This window comes from Triplophysa rosa, linkage group LG23 (genome assembly GCF_024868665.1).
Source record: "Triplophysa rosa linkage group LG23, Trosa_1v2, whole genome shotgun sequence".
In the NCBI taxonomy this organism is placed as follows: Eukaryota; Metazoa; Chordata; class Actinopteri; order Cypriniformes; family Nemacheilidae; genus Triplophysa; species Triplophysa rosa.
The window spans coordinates 7,947,987-7,969,329 of record NC_079912.1 but is presented as its reverse complement, the minus strand read 5'-3'; the positions used below and the strand labels follow the sequence as shown (position 1 = coordinate 7,969,329).

The 21,343-nt window shown below is 37.0% G+C and overlaps 1 protein-coding gene across 1 annotated transcript in view; it reads right to left on the bottom strand.

Annotated features, from left to right (window-relative positions):
* LOC130546988 (piezo-type mechanosensitive ion channel component 2) overlaps positions 1-21,343 on the bottom strand; it is a 107,492-nt gene that overhangs the window by 66,068 nt on the left and 20,081 nt on the right. Inside the window, exon 3 of the mRNA XM_057322587.1 lies at positions 10,130-10,255. Coding sequence (XP_057178570.1) covers positions 10,130-10,255 — 126 coding nt within the window. The remainder of the gene's footprint in view (positions 1-10,129; positions 10,256-21,343) is intronic.

Here is a 21,343-nt window from a genome sequence, read left to right as displayed (position 1 = left end):
ATCTTCAGAATTTCTATAGTTTATTGTTCTTTGGTTGTTACCTTCACTGCAATAATATATAGAAAGTCAAGCTCACATGACTCAGTTTTGGCCTAGTGGTTAGAGAGTCGGACTCGTAATCAGAAGGTCACTGGTTCGATGCCCAGGGCCAGCAGTTAGCGACTGACCTAGAGCAAGGCACCTAACCCCCGTTTGCTCCCCGAGGGCGCTGCAGTGATAGATGCCCAATGCTCCGGGTGTGTGTGTTCACGAATTACAGATGGATGCAGTGGTCACATTTCGGTTTTGGGTCACCATAACTGACAAATAGATCCCTTTCAGATGCAGATACTGTGTGCTACATCACACCTTAAAGGTCTAGTGTATGAAATTTAATGGCATCTAGTGGTGAGGTTGCGAATTGCAACTAACGGCTCATTCCTCCCCTCCCTTCGTAGCACTACAGTGGCTGATAGAGACAAAGATGTCGTCACGTTTTCACTTCTTTGCCAAAGGAGATAATGTACATACGAAAGTTTGTCCGTTTAGGGCTACTGTAGAAAGAACATGGTGAATTCAATGTAAGGGGACCCACGGTGTATATATATAGAAATCTATATCTCAGTAAGTTTTTTAATTTTTTTAATCTTTTTTCATTCAAAAGAAGGTGGAGGTGGTGCCATCCTGATCTTGTACACACACGCACATGTAGGCCTACTGTACCTTTAAGTGGCTTAACCAAACACTTCACACATTAAAACATAAAAATTAGATGAAAATGACAATCATTAAGTTTTATAAAACATTACTTTTATTCATCCAAACAGAAATGTTTTTAAATCGAATAAAGCTTTTTATCCTTTTCGACTAACTTTTCAGCCCACAATAGCTAACTAAATTAACCGGTCTTACTAAATTTGCGAAGCTTATTTACATCCTGTGTTCTCTTGTGGTTGACTGAGCTTTGAATGATTCACAAAAAATTTTTTTTCGCTAGTGACTGAAAAAATACAACAGTTTAAACAAATCGGTTCAAAAGAGTCATTCGTTTAAGAGTCGTTCTGATCGCAATGTGTGTTCGTACTGGCGAACTCGCTGTGTACAGTATAACGCTGATTCAACGAGCCAACTGCACAGCTTAAAACATTATACAATGATGTACGGCACGTTAATTTAAGAAACTGAAGGTACTTGGATGAAAAACTAACAATATTCACCTGAAAATCCAGCTAATATAGCTATATAGCAAATTTGACGGAGGCGGCCGCCTCCAATTTTTCTATGCAGGAAAAACCCTGGTTAAGTGACAGAAGTCCTACCTTTCTAACATTTGTCCTTGAATGCATCTAAGTCAACAGTTTAAGATAATATAGGTGAGTAATAACTGTCGTTTACAGAGGTCATTGCTATCTGTTGGTTGTCCAAATACTTTTGCTTAAGTCCAGTTACTAATAGATGACAGATGTTTTTTTTTAGATGCTCCAAAATAGATCACACACATCCCATGATCAAAGCGCTGGACGTTACCTTGTTAACATATAATGCTACATTTGGAAAACCTGTATCAAGTCAAAATTTGAGTTGTGATATCAATAGTGATCGGAGAATGCAGTTTATGGGAATCTTGGCTCCCGTACTGACGTGCCAAATCATCACAGCTCATAAAACATGTCAGCGTTTCACATTTAAAATCCCCTCAAAACAAAACTTCAATGTTTCCCTCTAGCTTTTTTCTCCAGACTGGCTCCTGTTGTCTCAGGTGGATATCTCAAGGACTTTACAATGAATATATGCCATGACGCTCAGGAAACCATTCAGGATGAGGTAGCGGGGTGGTCTTCTAAACAAAGACTGCTCAATTGAATGTCTGGTTTCATAATATTTCTCTTTTGGGAGACGAAAAACATTCAGATGTAGAACACGATGAACACTTTACACAGATGGGTAGTATTAATTTCAGACGTTTTGAAAAAGTTAAATGAGCCCTGTGAGGATATAAAACATTTGTCATGTTCTCCGCACACATAGTGTAGGAGACATGAATATGTTAACATGGTTTTGGATAGATTTTATATTATTATTTTTTTTATTTTATTATATTATATTTTTAATTTCATTTTATTTTTAGATTAGATGAGACACGGGATGGCTATTAGCATTCAGCTAACTTCTGAAATGATATTCACCAAAAGCACCTGAAGCCGTTCTAAAACAGTCTGTCTCAGATATCCAGTAGTTTCTTATTGTTGAAACCCAGCCATCCGCAAGATTGTCCATGCATATTTTTACTGCATGGTAAAAACTGCTAAAAACATCATTAGAGAAGAACTTTTCATGCCATAAAAGGGAGAAACAAAGAAGCACAGAAGAAGCCGAATAATTAATTTTTCAAAAGCATGTGAAGGAGGACAGGCTATTAAAAAAGGAATGTATCAGTGATTTACATTATTATTTATAAGAAAAATGTTTCATTAATCATCTTTCATCACATAATAACGTTCTCCACCTCAGACATGACTATTCTCTTCGTGTGATGTCAACAACCCCTAATACGTTTAACCCATCCTCTCCAACCTATTCGATTGTTTTCACCTTCAATCAGCGGGCTCCATTCCAGAATGAAACGCCCACTTCAAATGATCCAATCACTCTCCTGACTAATAAAATGAAGTCCCAAACTACTTTTTTTCTAGTTTACCTTCACAGTTTACACAGAAGTAATAGTGCGTGACCTTGAGGAAACAGTGAGTTACATCTTGCATTTGTTAGAAAAAAATGGGACATAGTGTAAGAATATTTTTAGAGAGCAGAATATCCTGAGGAAGTTGACCGTTATCGACAACGAAAATATTGTGGACACAGAACGAAGTGCGTTTGTTCTTATTGTTGGCAGCTGTACAGTACAGTGACAGATGAAAAGACTGGCACTGATTCAGGACCTGCAATTGCTCATACAAATGCCATTGAGGGGAACAATGGTTTATTAATTTTCTCAGCGAGGCCTCAGCGGGAGGTGGGAAATAAAGTGATGTCGAATCGGTGGGCTTGTGTAACTGCTGTTTATGTTGTACAGTCAGGATTGTAGAAACACTTGACATTTCTTTCTTTTGTATTATCTCTGTGCGCATTGATTTGATGTATAACTGCAACTGTTTTGATGTACCTGAAATTGCAATGTGTACTACTTACTGTATAATACATTTTCAGGCAGATTTTGGAACGAAAATGGCAGCAGATAAGTTATTGAAATATCGTAAATACGCATATACCAGTATGCATATTACATTTGTTTGCATAAACTAAAGATTTGAATACTTAAAACTCTGCCCCCCCACAGACCCTCCGGTGGGTACAATATTGCATCATCAAAATCTACATGTTGTGGAGCACAAAAGAGAAAGCACAAAGACATATATGTTATGTTTTGAAAGCTTAGAACCACAGAGACTTTCTTACCACTCCCATCATAAAAGAATAATAAGTTCTAAATTCGTCTTCCCAACACCCACCTCTCTCCCCCTTGTATATGACATTTTTTAACGCAAAAATGTATCAAATTGACTTTGCATAACTTAATGTGTTCACATCTTTGCTGCAGATTAATCTCACAAACGTGCATCACATTCATTTGCAAAAAGATTTTTATACTTAATTTATAGTTATGTACAGTCAAAAATGTTGGTCATTGCAGATAGCAGAGAAACTGGTGAGACAGAGAGAGAATGATGCTTTGTTTTCCCAGGGGACAAAAAATAAAATGTAACATATGTTGGTTATATAATTTTTGATTTAGAAATATATAAAAAAAATTACATTGATTTTTACTAACATTGTTTTTACAATCATATTGTATATTTTATGTTTTTTGCGTGTATCCTAAATACTGTGCAGCACTACCTTTGAAAGGCAATCTGAAACCAGTTTACTTGTACAGTTATACTGAAAAAATGATTTGTTATGTCATTGGCTGAGCAGCTACCTTCAGTTTCAAACACAGCCATTGAGTGATCTCATTATACTGACGGGTTATCACGGCCTTGCCATTCCTTTAACAGAGAGCCTAGATGTTAGAAAATGACAAGCTTCCAATGATTATTTCCTGCGCTGGACTGAAATAAGCTTCTACCTTCATAAATTAAACCAGTTCCATTGCTTGAGTTTGGAACCTAAATATTTTAAGAAGTTTTGCACGTTGACAAATTGGAGGCTCTTGAAAAGCAGGATTCTTGACTTTGTGAGCTGGTGGAGCCATTTATCAAGTGCTTTCATCCCTAAATTTGTCTCGACAGAAAGATTTCTTGTTTCTCTGCCTAGTCGACACCGGACCACTGAGGATTAGGAGCCGACAGCAGACGCCTTTTTACTGGCGCAGATTTTTTCAGAGGAAGATATCATTTTTGGCATACAGCAGGTTTACAGCATACAGAGACTCACACAGAGAGTCTCTAGACATTAGAAACAGTGATAAGAAATGTTAAATTTACATTCTTCTCTATTTACATTACAATTCTCTATTAAGTTATTACTTGAATAAAGACATTAGTAGCCTTTGAACCACCTATGGTTGGGTAAAATATGGACATTTTTAATTTAAACCAACTGTGGGGTTTATCCATATTTTACCCAACAATGAGTTGAAACAACCCAACATTGCTTTTTATAGTAATGCTTCTTTTAGCAAAAACAGCTTATTAAATCAGTACACATATGCGAATTAAAAAACTAATGCGTAAAGGATAAAGGAGGAAGAGCTGATCTCAAATCAGGTGTTATGAAACAATGCATATTTTAAGGGTATAGTTCAGGTCATGGGCAGGGAATGCAGCACGCTTCCATATGGACACCAAATGCTCAAAGGCCTTTGGCAGACCACCATAAAAATAAAGGAAAAGGTGTTGAACGTTGAGTGATCAGATAAACGCCTGTGTGGGGGGTGGGGCGGGTCGGGGGGTGGTTTGTTGGTGGGGGGGTACTTCTTGTTTGTCCATTAACTTCCTCAGGCGCTGTGTACGCAAAGATCCAGCAACTAGAGAAATGCTGGAATGAAAGTTGAGTATCTGGTTCTCATTATACGGGGTTGTAAAGAAAATACTCAAAGATAGATCTTGCCACAAGTCTTAACTCGACTTAACATTTGGTCTATAAGAAAAAGCTCAGCCTCCAAAGATGAAACTATTATGTAAAATCCCGTGGCTTTATATAAAACAGCAATAAATCAGGCATTGACTTCGGAGGCAGCGTTTGCAAATGAATATAGCTCTAAGAAACGGATTCGGACAGGCTTTTATAGGCAGCGTAACGCAATTCTGTTTGAATTATAAACAGAGCGCGTCCTTGCAATAACCAAATCACATATTTAAAAACTACAATAGGAATGTCTCGCTACAATAGAAATGCAATCAGTCGTTATTGAAAGTGAAAATTAAACTTACATTTATACAAAACTGTGCTCCAACGAGCTTCTCGGCCTCCATTTTATTTTTTCGAGGTCGATTCTGCTCGACCAATCACCTTTGTTGCACACGCATGGCACTGTGGGACATTGGATTCACCTTGATGCCTTCCCGTCTTGAAATGCTTGTTGTTCTTTCATCCAGTTTGTGACTGTTTTTGCCTGTCGCTATATTTACCTGTTTGTGGATTTACTTACCTGTATTGATGGGAAAATGAAGCCTCATGAAGCATCAAGACTTCCCCTGACTGTTTCAAGAAAAGATTCAAAGCTTAGAGGGTTTCGAAAACAGCGCCATCTGTTGGTTAATAAAACATATAGAAGTGGTTTCTGGAAGAAGCTCTGTCGAATGAAGCAACCAGCAGATGAAATTCAGATGAATTTTAATGGTATGTGCACAAATAAGGCTTAGAGTACCACGTGTGTGTGAATGGTCAATATAATAAATTAATTTACCCTGTCAAGTGTGGCAATAAATTCCAGTATGAGTTAATATTCATATGATTCGATGCTACATGTTGGACAGAATGATGTTCACACGGACATAATCACACACACACGCACACACACACACACAGACACAAACAAACAAACACATACGTATCTGTAAACACAATTCTATCTATATAGTATTATGTGGGACTAAAATGTGAATAGGGCAAAGGACTTTGAACGTTCTGACACGCAAAGCGAAGCGCGCGCGTGATTGAGCAGAAAGTGAAGCTTTGTTTGTCATTGGTCAAGTCATTTCTACGTTTACAACACAAGCTTCCTCTGGCACGCCCACTTTATCTCTACACAACTTTTCCTACATTTTTTTCCTCATTCTAGAAGCCGTATACTTCATGACACATAAAAGCTTTCTGTGTAGCTCAGTGGTAAGCGCATGGCGCTAACAACGCCAAGGTCATGGGTTCGAGCCCAGGGATTGCACATAATTAGAAACAAATGTATAGTATAATGCAATGTAAGTGGCTTTGGATAAAAGCGTCTGCCAAATGCGTAAATGTAAATGTAAAAGAAGTCAATCGCAACTTCCGTTTCATGGTGACTTTAAAGAGTGCCATCTTAGCAGTGCGAATTTGCGGAATTTTAAGGCTTAATATTAAGTTAAACGGGTGAGTTATAAAAAAATTCACCCTCCTCACAGTTGTCATGAAGGGTAAAATTAGCTATATAGACCAAAATCATTTTTTGTACCAGGCTGTAAACATGTTCATTAAAGCAGTGGTTCTCAAACTTCTTCGTTGTAAGGCCCCCTTTGTGTAGAGTGCATCGCTTTGCGGCCCCCCAAATAAAGACTTATAATCTTAAATTTAACATTTTTATTTAAACAAAAACATATTCGGTTATACAATGCTGAAACATCAATTCTTTTGTCTGGTGGTCTTATTTTTCTGATGTTTGATTGCATAAAATCTATGATCAATTTCTATATTTCATAAAATGCCACAAAATCTGTGGCCCCCTGGATCCATCTCGGGGCCCCCCAGTTTGAGAACTACTGCATTAAAGTATGTTGTGTTACACCGTTTACATTAATTGTAGGGATGTAACAATATTATCAATATCGTGTTATCACAATAGCAAAATTGTCTCAATATTATCGTGGTCACATGGTAGTATGAAACGATAGGTCTTCCGGGACTAACATAAAGAAAGTTAGAAAAAATAATAGATGCTACCTTTGTCAAGGTCCATCTGGTGCAATTATTTTAGTTTATAAAAGGGATTTTTAGGTCATTTGACGGATCTCATACTATAACTCACAACTCTGAGCAACAGCTATGATTAGAGGATAAAGAAAAGAGGATGCTTTCCAAGTCATCATTTTGCCACCGCAAATACCCAAATAAATACCGTCACGTGGACTTTATACCGAGGTATTATCGCACAGTGAGATTTTGATATTGTTACATCCCTAATTAATTGCAACTGAAATTCAATAATAATGTTTACATTTGAAATAAACATCAATTTCTGTAAAGCTGCTTTGAAACGATATCCATTGTGAAAAACGCTATACAAATAAATGTGTGAACTGAATTAAATTACATTTATTGCACCAGTAAATTGAGATGAGGTACAGTAAATGAACCATCTGAAATGGTCAAATCCATGTTTCCTGCATGAGCTCTATTCATACTGCTGGATTCATGCGTCGTCTTATGGCCTGAAACTCTGTGCCACCTTTAGGGTTCTGCCAAACATGCCATTTACACATGTACTGCATACCAAATCCAACTTGACACCACGTTTCTCTAAAAGAACCCAAGATTGGTTTTCATTTCTTCAGTGATTAATCATTGTTCACTTTGTAGTTCCTTGCGTCAGATATAAATCCTTTTAGCCAGGAGTTATTTCATTTCTAATTACTGGGTTATGATATACTTTCATAAGGTTACTACAAAAGGGCCAACGGAAGGTTTGCATTATACATGGAATAAATATTTGGTCGCATGGACCCATGTTCTGGCAAATACAAAGTCGTTAAAAGTCTCAAAGGCACTATCTCCACCTTTGGCTCAGAGCCGTTTCGTATGCCAACTGTTGTTTTTGGCACTTGTTAGCCCGAAAGGGTTTCCATTAAAATGTGCTCACCCAGACAAAAAAGCCATTAAATTCCTCTTACCCTAAATCCTTTAAAAAGACGGGGCGAAATAAAATAAAGATTTTTGTTAGGTATGATAAATGACAGGCGATATATTAAAAACAAATGTAGTGGTGCAGAAATCGTACGCTTCACTTTTTACTGTTCATTAACCATGAGTGTTTTATTCTTTTATGTGCTTAAGATCACTTACTCATAGATTTAAATGTATTTACTGTATATGATTTTGTATTGCTCTGTTTGAATAAAACCTGACAATTTAATGCTTAAGAACCAATAGTTAAGTTGCAACATTTAATGTGCCTTTACCCCAGTGAATTAACCAGATTTTACTGACGACCCAAACATAAAGAAACTTTCAATCACATGTTTTGAATCGCAAAACAACACAAGAACCACTAGTCCAAATCTCATGTTTGAGTTTGGTTCTGTCATGGGCCCTTCGCTGTTCATAATAAGTTTATCTCCATCTTGAATGCAGATGTTGCGGCTTATACGCTTGGAGAAAGTGGCTAGCGCTGCGTGCCAGTTGTGTGCAGGCCTGGTTGGGCCGAGGCCCAGTTACGGTCTGGGGTTCTGTTTGAGCTTTGTGTCGAGGGTAACATGACCCAGGTGTGTGTATTGACCTCGGGTCACCTTTGTCCAGCTCAGCAGCCTCAAAATGCACAGAATGGGCTTAGGCGGCTTTGTACGCCATTTCCTGTGCTCACGTCAGGATTTAATCAAAAGAAGACTTAGAAATGTACGTATACCCTCACGCAAAGTTTTGAACACTTGTACGGACACGTTTTTTGTGGGTTTCATTAGTGCATGAGTTCATTAGTGCTAATAAATTTGGTTTAACAAACAGTATTTATTTATTTTCCTGCAACTAATATGGGATGCGTAAATGGCAATTTACATCGCTGTGGAGTGTCACGGGTCAACTGGAGATTACAACTTTTTATTTCATAGCAGTGTTGCTAACCTCAGGTTTGTTTCTGATGGTTTGATTCTTGGTAGCATTTGGTTTGAGACGATTTTCGGCTCATTCCTTCTCCGTCAATATATAATTGGCCATTGCAAAAAAGCAAATCGAATCGGTTCATTATTGGAAATGTGTGATGATTTTCAGTTTGGTGAATGTGTTTCAAATGAACACTTGAGCGTGATTCAGTTAATTCAGTCACTTTTTCTCTATTCATAAACTCCACCCCCTTGAAATAAAGCAATTAAACAAATATATAAACAAGTATCGCAGAATATGGCTGATGACAGGCCAGACAACTGGCACGTTGAAAGCTCAATGACAATGCGTGAACTTTTGTACGTGAGCCAATAAAATGTCTCCACATCCTGGTCTATACCCTCTATACTACCTTTCCAACATTGTGGGGGCATGAAGCAATGAGGAATGTTTATTTGTTATAATTTGATTGTGAAGCCATTGGTGAGCTAAAAAAGTGTTGACAAAGAGTTCTTTATTTTCTTTTGTTGGACACAAACACTGTATACTAATTACAGTCCAAGGAGGCATTCCACCTTAAAATGCTCCAAGCCTTTCTTTTGGTTTGTGCAATTATTTTATTAGACTTTTTTTGGACGACTCTGATGTAATGTTTGTCTAGAAAAAAAGAAAAGGATCGCTCAGAGGAATTGTTCTTTCAGAGCTCTAAATACTTAATTAAGTACGAAAGTATTTTTTAAATTAAGTTTTATTTAAAGCTAAAGCTCCAAAAGCATTTTGACATCACTCGCAAAATCATACATAACGGCTCAACTTAGAAATCATTGTTATAAGCTTACATTTGCAAATCGGGGTGTACAGGTAAAATGCACTAAAACACTTTCTTTAATTACACTTAGATAGGTGAGATAAGGTGCCAGTTTTCATTTTTATGTACTTGCTCAATAACTGTTTGTTGTTTATTTTTAACCAAATAAAGTTATAGATTGCTGCGTTAAGTACCAAATGTTTCTTCCAAAATAGAAAAAGAAAATAACACAACTGAGAAAATGGTTGACAGACAGTAAGTTACACATTTTATGTTAATAAAAACATTTTTGGTCATTTTTTAATTAAATAAATAAAAGTAGTTTGTACTCACAGTTAAAGTTGGGCTCAATGTTTTCTCCTGCTAACAGACTGTTGATTGTGATTTGATAGATGATATGCAGCAATAGAAAGGTCATACTGGTGAAACACAGGGATTTTAGCAAGCGCCCTGTGTGGCCTGCAAAAGAAGAGATGTTTTTAGAGTTACACAATAAAAGCAAAATAAATTAGGAATATTTAGCATTTGATATAGTCTACAACAGGTAGATAAATCATCACTTTGTAATAATTGCATGCAGTGGAACTCTGTGGACGCAAAGTAATTTCTGGTCATAATAAAAAGTGGGTAAAAATGTTTTGTAATGTTTTTTTGAAATTAAATCTGAATGACTTTCAATAGCAGTGAGAGAATTTAAGCATTTTATACATCTCAGGGTGAAAGTTCATTGAGTTGAACCCATCGTTCTGCTTCTAATGGGAAATAGCTGCTGTAATCCACTGTTATTAGCAGATATTCACCCTCTTAGTACAGGTCTGTCCGTCTCTCTCTCTCTCTGGGCATTCATTAACTGGTGATATTTTTGGCATGCGTTTAGGCTGTACATCATTTAGGATCACTGGGCCCAATGTGAGTTCACGACCATATTCTGAAAAGTCCAAATGAAATGGCGCTGTGAGTAATGCGAGTTATAGGCCATAAAGGGGTTGAAAGACTTTTTGATTTGTTTCTAATGCCATATAAAAAAAAAAGATTTAAAGGGGAAGAAGTTGGAGATGGAACAGCATCTTGATGCAACGTGAAGCTGGGAAGAGCACAATCCTGAAAAAGGATGGTAGAGAACATCTTATGGTCCGTTCAATCCAAGTTAAAAATGACATAATTTGCAAATCAATAAATGTTTCCACAAATGATTTGAAAAAAAGTTTGAGGCTTCACAAGAAATTGGATTACTGTATATAGAATGTGCTGTGACCATTGAAACTGGTGGGGGGTTTACAAATATGTCAGCCAACAGAAGCAAATACAAATTTTATTTTAATGTTGTACAAGTCCATTTTTGCAAACGTTGGAACAAAAAATGTTGCGAAAATGACCCTGTAAAAACAGGGTCTAAAACCTTGTAAACATACAGAACATCAGCGTGTCTGAAATAGTCCCAGTCAAACACGTAAGAATAAGCACACATGTCTCTTCCCATTAAACACAGACCTATTTAATTCACAAGAGCACATTTTATAATCATATTCAAAATATTAGAGGCAATAAGAGCGGATCATTTCATTCCCTGTGGATTACAAACAGATATTATGCGTCAGTCCTTTTAAGCACACCCTATTTTCATATCACAATGACAGTCAATTTTGCACCTTAGAAAACAATACTGAGGCTTTAGTTTAAAAAAATGTATAGTAAAAACAAAAACACACAGCAAACATAAACCAAAGTAGGCTATTAACATCAGAATATACAGTAATCTGTATTTATTTTGTGCTGAGCTATCAATAACATAATGACCCTCCATTGCAACAGAGCAAAAACAGCAGAAGTTACACAACATACAGTAATTGGTGAAAATTAACAAAAGAAAAATGAAAACGAGGGCATTCATGAAGATTTGACAGTGTGGGTTCATGTAGAACAGGATAAAAAGAGCTGTCATACTACAGACACAGTGCAGACGTACAGACCTCTAAACACTCAGAGCCAACACTTCCATTCATCTGACACGCTTATGCACTTAAGGTTAACATGCTGTCACACAAAACACGCTCACAATGACTTTAAAGACAGAAGAATCATAAATAATCTCACATCTCACATGCCCAGAGCTAAAATTCAAGGAGATTCTTGAAGTGAACCGAACATGCAAATGTGCTTACAGACAGACAGACTTATATGCTGTGATATTAAACCGTTTTAGCATTAATCTTTGGGTTAACCCTACAGCTGTGGAAAAAATAAGAGACCATTCCAAATTTCTACCATTTCTAGATGTATTGTGGTCATTTCAGTCCAGTGACTATTGATTTTCAACAAAATCAAACATATACAATTTTCCAACAGCAACGTGAAAGACTGACATGACAAAACTCTGATGAAAATCTAGGTTATCAAAAAAAAAACTTTTTGGGAACTTTTCCTAAATACATGTACTTTGTAGAAATATTACTGTTGTATTGCTTAAAAATGAATATAAACTTGTTTTCTTTGCAGTATTATTTTGACTCAGTTTTCATTTTCTGCAAATAAATGCAAATCGAAACAATCTTGTCGATTGAAATTTTGATGAAATATTGATAGTAGTTACACAAAAATGACCATTTTACCTAAACACATACCTACAAATAGTAAATTCAGAAAAACTGAAAATGGTCTTCGAAGGCTCTCTAGCATTTCAGTGGCAAGAAACAGACCAATTTGTATGTTTAGGATGCAAGTTTAAACCTGCCAATGTAAAGCACTGTCAAAGAATGACTTTTAAAACATTTTACACTACTGGCACACTTATACGCCTACTGATAATCAATCTGAACCACCTGAGAAACGTAAACTCTAAACAGCTGTTATTGCAAAAAAAAATCTGCCCAAATTTTGTTTTTATTACAATCGTTTACTGTTATGAAAATATTTTACAGGTCTGGTCATGCTACATTACTTTCACTGTGTGTACATCTAACCTAATAAGAAGACATTTTATTCAAAAGCAAATTGAATTATACGCCTGGTTCTAGTTTTTAAGAGTGATAAAAATATGTATTACGCAATCATGCCGTTGATGAAATACGTGCTAATGATGACTTTAAACAAATGGAGACCATGGATTACTCGCACCATATATTGAAGCCATTATGAGGTGTAGCAGATTTTTTTTATTTTAAAGCAGAACCAAGGATAAGCGCCTCCGCGGCAGAAAGTCGATACTGGCACAGGAAGCGCAAATATGGACCAGATGTGTTTGTTATTTAGTGGCGGAGAAATAAGGGCCGTACTGTTGGCGCGATCACGTCAGCGCGTCGATTTAGGCGTCAGTTTCTCATTATTCTTTTCCCTCGTGAGCCACTTCATCCCTTTCAGACTGTCTGAATGGGTCTCACTGTTTGAATGCGGTAAGTAATGGGGTGAAAACGTGAGGCGCATCTTCGCGAGGAGCAGCTCAGATGATAATACAGGTCCAACTCAAACCGCTGCTAAACCCAAATCCCTCCCGCTGCTGTCCTGATTTCTGGAGTTTCGTCAGCTTGTTTTCCAAATTGAAAGGTGGAGATGGTTTGCAAAACCCACCGGCTCCATCGGACCAGAGATGTTGTTATTGGAAGTGGGTTCTTTTTGTAAATATGACTTCGGTTCAGAAACTGTTACAAAGGAACTATTAGTCAATATCACGATTGATCATTTAACCACAGCTTACAGACAATGTACCAGCACTGGTGACATCTCGATCAGTCGTCTGGTGATGCTATCACATGTCCTTAAGCTTTTAGAGATACGTACAGATTGAAAAACTCATCTGATATTCAGGACTGAAAGCATTGAGCAGGATAGAGCCAAAGTCAATCAGAGGAGCTATAAAAATGTGAGTCCTTCGGGAACGTCTCTACTGTCGTAATTGACATAGTTGATTTGAATCAATTCATTCTTAGACTGTAACTACTTTAAGATAGGGAGAAAATACCCAAGCCAGAGCCTTGCAGGAGGAGTTTGTCCCAAAATGAAAATTCTGTCAGATGAATTTCTGTCGAGGTCAGAGGTCATGTTTATGCCACGACGACTCTTGGAAGACTGTTATCAGAAGCCATTGTTTAAGAATTTGGATATTTTTCTCACATTTCCATTGTTTTACTTCAGAAGACATATTAACCCACTGAGTCATTTGGATTACTTTTATAAAGGATGTGTGTGGTTTTTGGAGCTTCAAAGCACTGAATCCCGTTCAATAGCATTACAAAGCCAAGAGCCAGTATATTATTCAATGTTACTCTGATTGTGTTCTGCATTAGAAACAAAGACATACAGTAGGCCTGTACACCAGGGATGGGATGAGGGAGTGTTAATGGTTTTTTTCATGTTGGGGTAAACTATTCCTGTAACCCAGTGGTTCTCAGCCTTGAGAACATGGTTGCGCCCCCCTGTAAACCCATTTTAAGAACCCCCCCATACTGTACATTGAGGATAGATAAGATAATGTGTAAAATATGTTAGATATTTAAACTATATATAAAGAAGCAAAAAATACCTCTATATGCCAGATTGATCTCAAGAGATCAGATTATAAATGTAACAACCCTGCTGATAAAAACAAAAGAAACCATCACAGAAATGAATGGCCTCCATTAAAATACAATTGTGAACCATTAGCATTTTGCATGAAAACCATTAAAAAATTGTAGTGTTTTGGGCATTATTCCAAAAGGATTAATCTGACAGATCACGAGAACGGTGCGCGTTTCATGTTTTTTACACGAGCGAGAGTTTATTCGCAGTTTATAATACAGACGCGGCGTGGTGTCATTTGCCTGTCGAAAATAGCGTTTTTACATCTTTAATAACGGTCAACAGCTTTAAACAGCCGTCCAAGTTCAGAAATACATGAAAAGGCACTTTATTTACACGCCACTCCCTTCACGCGCAATCTGAACTCTTCGGGAGAGAGAGAGATTTGCGCTTCCTCTAAAATTACAGTCTGAAAGACAAACATACTTATATGATCTACCTGTTTCTTAAGATGATGTAGAGGTAATTGCCGCTTCTTCCTGAGTGGACGTTTGCCTACTTTGTAGATATTAAGCTTTTGTGAGAATTGCACTGTGCAGGACCTACAATGAGTCTGCGCGGCCGCTCGCACGCAGCTTCAGATGGCAAATTGCCCTCCGTCAATTTGCCTTCGCGATCCTCCGTGCATTCGCATTTTGGGGAACCGTCACGCCCCACCTGCAGCACCTCTGCGCCCCCCCCCTGGGGGCGCGCCCCCTGGTTGAGACCCCCGGGTCTGTCCAGTATCGCATCATCAAATCTATAAGTTGTGGAGCACAAACTATATATTTATGGAATCTTTTGAAAGCTTAGAACCCTCAGATTTACCAGTCCTATCAATTTTGCAGTTGTTTTTTTACATAAAATAACATAACAAGGTCTGAATCATACGAATAATCAAAAAGCATAGATGAGTCATTTATCAAATGAAATTCCTCGAGAATATCACTGTACACTTTAGAGTAACATAACATAGAATAATTGTCAAATTATTGTCAAATTGTTGACATTTAGAGGGTTTTCTGTAAAATGAGACCATGTTTTCCTTTTTTTTTCGTATGTGGGTAGGGCAATCTTTTAAATTCAGGTAAAAATGCAAAATACAAACCAAAGCTGAAGAGGTTAGGTTAAAATTTAAAGATGATTTCAAATGGAATTGAAAAGAATCCGAAACACCTTCCCATCCCAGCTACATCACACCTTAAAGGTCCAGTGTATGAAATGTAGTGGCATCTAGTGGTGAGGTTGCAAATTGCAACCAATGGCTCACTCCACCCCTCCCTTACGAAACACTTACTACGGTGTCTGCACAGAACTAAGACGTCATACCGTTTTCGCTTCTATGTCGAAGGAGATAACGTATTTATGAAAATCAGGCTACTGTAGAAACAACATGGCGAATTCCATGCAAGGGGACACGCGGTGTATGTAGACAGAAATAGCTCATTCTAAGGTAATAAAAACATAACGCTTCATTATATGTGAGGTCTTTTTACACCTCTGAAGACATAGTTATGTATTTTGTATTGCATTTCTGTCAATAGATCATCTAGAAAATTATGTTTTGAAAAGCATCATGCTTATCGGATCTTTGTAAAGCAAACATGATACTTTGTAAATAACATCAAACTAAAAGTAATGTAAAAGTATATTTATAAAACATTCTTTTGTAAAAAGACAAATAATATCCTCGCCAACAATCCAAGATAAGTAAAAACATGTTTAAGACATTCTACACTTGTCATTTCAAACCAACATGTTTAAATAGATGCTTTGGAAAAAATCAATCAGTGTTTATCTCAGCATCTGGTTTCCAAGTTTACATGTCAGGACACTGAATCATCACAGCCTGTGATTCATTTATAAAAATGTACAACACTCTTGTCTGACCTACTCTTACTGGCACACACAGTCAAATCATAACCTACATTTGAGGACACAATAATAAATACTGCTAAACAAACTGATGGAATATAAATGTATTAATTTATTATTATTCATTTAATGCATCCACAATAGATAGAATACAGTTTTCTGTGGTAGAGTCCATGTTTTGTGGGAAGTGCATGTCTGTTGTATGAATATTTCTCTCTTGAATCATACTAGATATAGTACACTGCCAGTGCTTGAAGGTTATTTATGCTCCGGTCTGATGCCATGAACTTATCAAGCTCTTTTTAACAACAATGTATTCAGCGAACTTTTTGGCTGCAGGTGGACGGTTTGAAAAATTGTGGGACTAACATGAAAACAGACTAGTAATATACCGGACAGCAGGTAATCCCAAATCACTGCATGATATACTATGAACAGAACATAAAAAACAGCTGTTCTTTCTGTTGTGTTCATTCACGTCATATTATTTTATGATTATTCAGACTTCTACTATGTACACCGCTTTTCATTACCAGCTTTTTCTGAAACATTTAAAGTTGCAGCAGGTCATTCTCAGTCGTTTGTGTCCCCTTATAATCTATTGAATACATAATTTATTAGACTGTTTGTGTATAATGCAAAAAAAAATGTTTTAATTGAATCGTGGAGCATGTTTTTTAGTAGGTTCTACATTTTCATAAAATTTGGGAGATATTGACAGTAGGCAGAGTCTTAAAGGGATAGTTCACCTAAAAATAATAATACTGTCATCATTTATTATCTCTCATGTTGTTCAAAACATGCGTATGATGTGGAATACAAAATAAGATATTTTAAGAAATGTCCAATTGGTTTTGTGTCCATACAATGGAAGTCAATGGGGGTCAATGTTGTTTGGTTACCAACATTCTTCAAAATATCTTCGTTTGTGTTCTGCAAAGGAAATAACGTCACACAGGGTTCGAATGACATTATGGTGAATAAATAATCAAATCATTTTTATTTTTATGAACTATCCCTTTAATATCAGTCAGTCATGAAAGAACAAATGTGTTCACAAAACCAAAACTAGCAGGAGTCTTAAAAATGCCTGAAGAAAAATTGTAGCTGTAATAGGGTGGATACCAAACATTCTTACATTTCCAATAAAAGCTTATTTTCCTTAAACTCATTTCTTATGTCAAACTTTGAATAATATAAAACTGAGCTTTTCGGATAGCCTGCTGTTAAATCTAATCCATACATGCATGTTAAAAATACCTGTATCTCAGTATATTCCAATCTAACTTAATTCCAAGAGCTACATTTCTCTTGCATTTATTTGTATTATATTTCCAAAGATAAATAAATAAACAATTGAAGACGACTAAGGGCCACACAACTTCCTGAGGAAGCGAGGTAAGGCAGCACTTCGGAGGGGCCGTACGGGTCGGGTCCCTCTCTGGCGACCTCTCCATTCAGTTCTGTTTCCTCAGGAAACCATCCTGCCTCCTGCATCCCTTCCAGAGAACAGATTGTCTGTTTGTACATTGTCCTGCACTATGTAATATTTCTCTTTTCTTGGGATCTGCAGGATCGCAAGTTTCACATTCCTTAAAAATGTGTCCGTCAAGGTAAGCTTGACAGTCTTCATCATTTTTCCTGTCTTTCTAAATATTACGCTTGCTTTGTGACCCACTTTCCGAGACCTGATTATGATTTGTACAGCAAGAGCAGGAGATTATTTGTGAGATGTAATAAAATGTCTGAGGTTTGGTAAAGAAGCTGTCAGATATCTTAAAATCAGCTTGGGCTTCATTTTTCCCTTGGTAATCGTCAGCTGAGATCTACCCAATTTCACATCATCACCTTTAAACAATCATGGCTATGGAGAGGTAAAGGCACTGTAATTAATAGGCAACATCTGGCTGGGATGACGCAGGCCCAGCTGAGGTACATTTGCAGGGTCTGACTCACTCCTCATGTGGAGGGTCTAAACAAAACAAACAGTTGAACTGCAAGACTGCAAGTTGAACACAGACCAGCATCAATCTAAACTTCACATCATTCAGGTTTAAGGTATATCTTGCAAATAACCTGGACCAGTAAGACATTAGGGTTGCAAGATGTAAAATTACATGCAGCGATATTTCAGATTATAAACTTGTAGACATTCAGATGGTACGCATGTTTTACACATGGAATATTTTCAGGCGTAGCCAATATGCACAACAAAATGTTGTTTTTACAATTATTTTGTCAAAAAACACGTTTGATTATGATTTGTTTCTCATGTTTGTATTTCATTAAAACTGCTATTGTATTTTTTTATTTGGTAAAAAATGTATTGATCAAGTACACTCTGAAAAAGGATGTGTTTAAATAACAAATTTTTGTGTTATGGAATTGTGTTTTTTTTCAACACATTATGAGTCATTTTGTTTAGATTTTGTGTTAAATAAATAAATAAACATTTACATTTATGCATTTGCAGACACTTTTATCCAAAGCACCATTTGGAGTGCATTTACAGTAGTTTATACACGTCTTTTATTAGCATGTGTGTTTCCTGGAATCGAACCTACAGTGCAACTTTTGCATTGCTAGAGCAATGCGCAATGCTTTATCAACTGAGCTACAGAAACACATATTTCAAGGGGGGTAATATTGGAACAGGATCTGTTTTGGATTTTACACCCTTCAAACTTATTCATAGATGCACATATAATATAAAACAATTATGTTTGATGCATGCACTCAAGCAACACTATGGGCCCTATTTTCACGATCTAAGCGCATGGTTTAAAGCGCACGGCGCAGGTGCACTCAGGGTGTGTCCGAATCCACTTTTGCTAATTTAACGACGGCAAAACAGTGAGAACTGCGTTGGGTGGAAACTAGCAAAAACACTTGCGCCTTGCGCCGCGTTGTGCCGGGTGTATAATAGGGCCCTTTATGTCTCATGAAGCAGTTCCTCATAATGGCATAGACAGTCTAACATTTCAAGGGCACACACTTTAAATATTACACATGACAGGTAACATTTCAAGGGGGTAATATTGGGGCAGAATCTGTTTTACCCAACTGCCAGGATTCTACTCCCATAAAATTTATGAATGGATGCACATATAGTCAAAAAGAACTAGTTTGACGCATGCACTCAAGCAACACTGTATGTTTCATGAAGAATATCATCATATTTACATAGATATGCTAATATTTCAAGGCCACACACACTATATGTGACACATGACAGGATTATATTTCAAGGAGGGTGATATTGGGGCAGGATCTGTTTTGCCCACCTGCCAGGATTCTATCCCCTTTAAACTTACGCACTGATGCACATTTACAATGATATTAAAAATAGAACATTTTGTGGGTTGATTTTTTTTAACAGTGCAACAGACTTTCTATGATAATGTGAATATGCTCCCATCTGAGCATATTCAACCTAAAACGGTTGTGTTCTGGGACAACCACAAAATGTTATTTTTAAAAGAATATCACTGTGATGTCACAGGTCAGAGATGTGCATTGTAGTAAAGTACTGTGGAAAGGGGAAGCGTCTTCATCTGTCCAGCCGTGGACAGTCAGCAACAGAATGAACTCCTGCCCTCATCTACCAGCTGGTAGACTGTCTCTGCAGTCACAAAGCGCCGTGTGTGATATATCCACACTTCCAGTTACACAGCTGTATTTAAATGAGCTCCACATGCAACAAGGTGAAACCTTAAAACTTTTCGGGTGGAAGAAAACCAAGTATGAACACTAACAATAGTGACACTTGCTCAAGCAAGGACCACTAATAAAGCAATAAAAGAGTCTGTTAAAATCACATAGGTCAGCTTGCCCTCAGGTTCAAAGTGAAGGGAAAAGCCCATATCAACTCAATTACAGCTGTTAAACTTCATTGCCTAAGGCTGGAATCTCCTGACACAGACAGACATACTGTAGCAGACGAGCCCGTGCAAGCCTCAAACACGGGTGTCAAAGGATGTCTAGAAACGCTCCAGCGTGCTTATCAGCTCACTACAAACATCACACAAATTAAAAAACAGATGATAAATGAACTGAGTTTGTAAGGTCGTGTCAAAAAAGTATCTCTTTTGATGACAGCTTTGAGTGTTAATGTAGAAGAACATCTGTATTGTAAATAAATAATACCATAGTATTATCAACAGGCCATAAGTTATTGTTATTGGCTCATTTATGAAGGTTAAAGCAGTCAAACCAGACATGATCTCATCGCATGATTTACAGAAGGTGGACAACTTACTCGAGATGAGATGCTTCATGAGGATTCAGCCAAAAGCAGGGTTTTGTTGGAACAAATTTTCAATGTTTACATGTATTTCATGTTCGGAATACTGAGGGTAAACCTTAAATTGTCATCTACGGTCTCATTGAGACTACTGCTGGGATTAGTCTGAACTCTCTGGCATTTAATCATGTTATGATTGTAAAGACTGCAGGTCTTTCAACATGAAAGAAGATGATTCCGTCTACCTGGAATAAGGGAGGCGGCATTCTCATCCAAGAGAACATTTAATTGGACAAACAGATAAGCCTATAAATGCAGGAAGATTTTCTAGAAGAAAAATTATTTTCAAAGCTGTAGTTGGAGAATAGTAGGTAGTATAGTAAGAGTTTTAGGAATTAACTTTAGCAGTCAAATAGTTCAAGTGTAGTTCAAGTATATAGGTCATGATTTGAATACCCAACCTGATCTCACGTGGCTAATTCATGTAAATCGTAAAACATCTATTTTGTAATTTTCTATTTACAAAAAAGGGAAAAAACAATACTAAATCCCCTCCCCTAACCCCGCCCCTAAACCTAACAGTCACTGGCGCAACAGAAAATCGCACCTAAACATACAAATAAGAACGTACGAATTCATACAAATTAACCACCTCGTAAAATAGTTACAAATTCCCTGGTGATTGTGTTGGAACACATAAGTACTGATAAACATTTTTGTCTGAATGCACTGTAAGTTACTTTGGGTAAAAGTGTCTGCCAAATACGTATGTAAGCTTATAGACGTTGACTAAAAGTCAGAAAACTCCGATTTTATTTAATGTGGTCTTTAATGGAGCTGTTTTATTTAAGTATCACATTTTCAGTCTCTGATGTTCCTTCTACAAAAATGTTTTT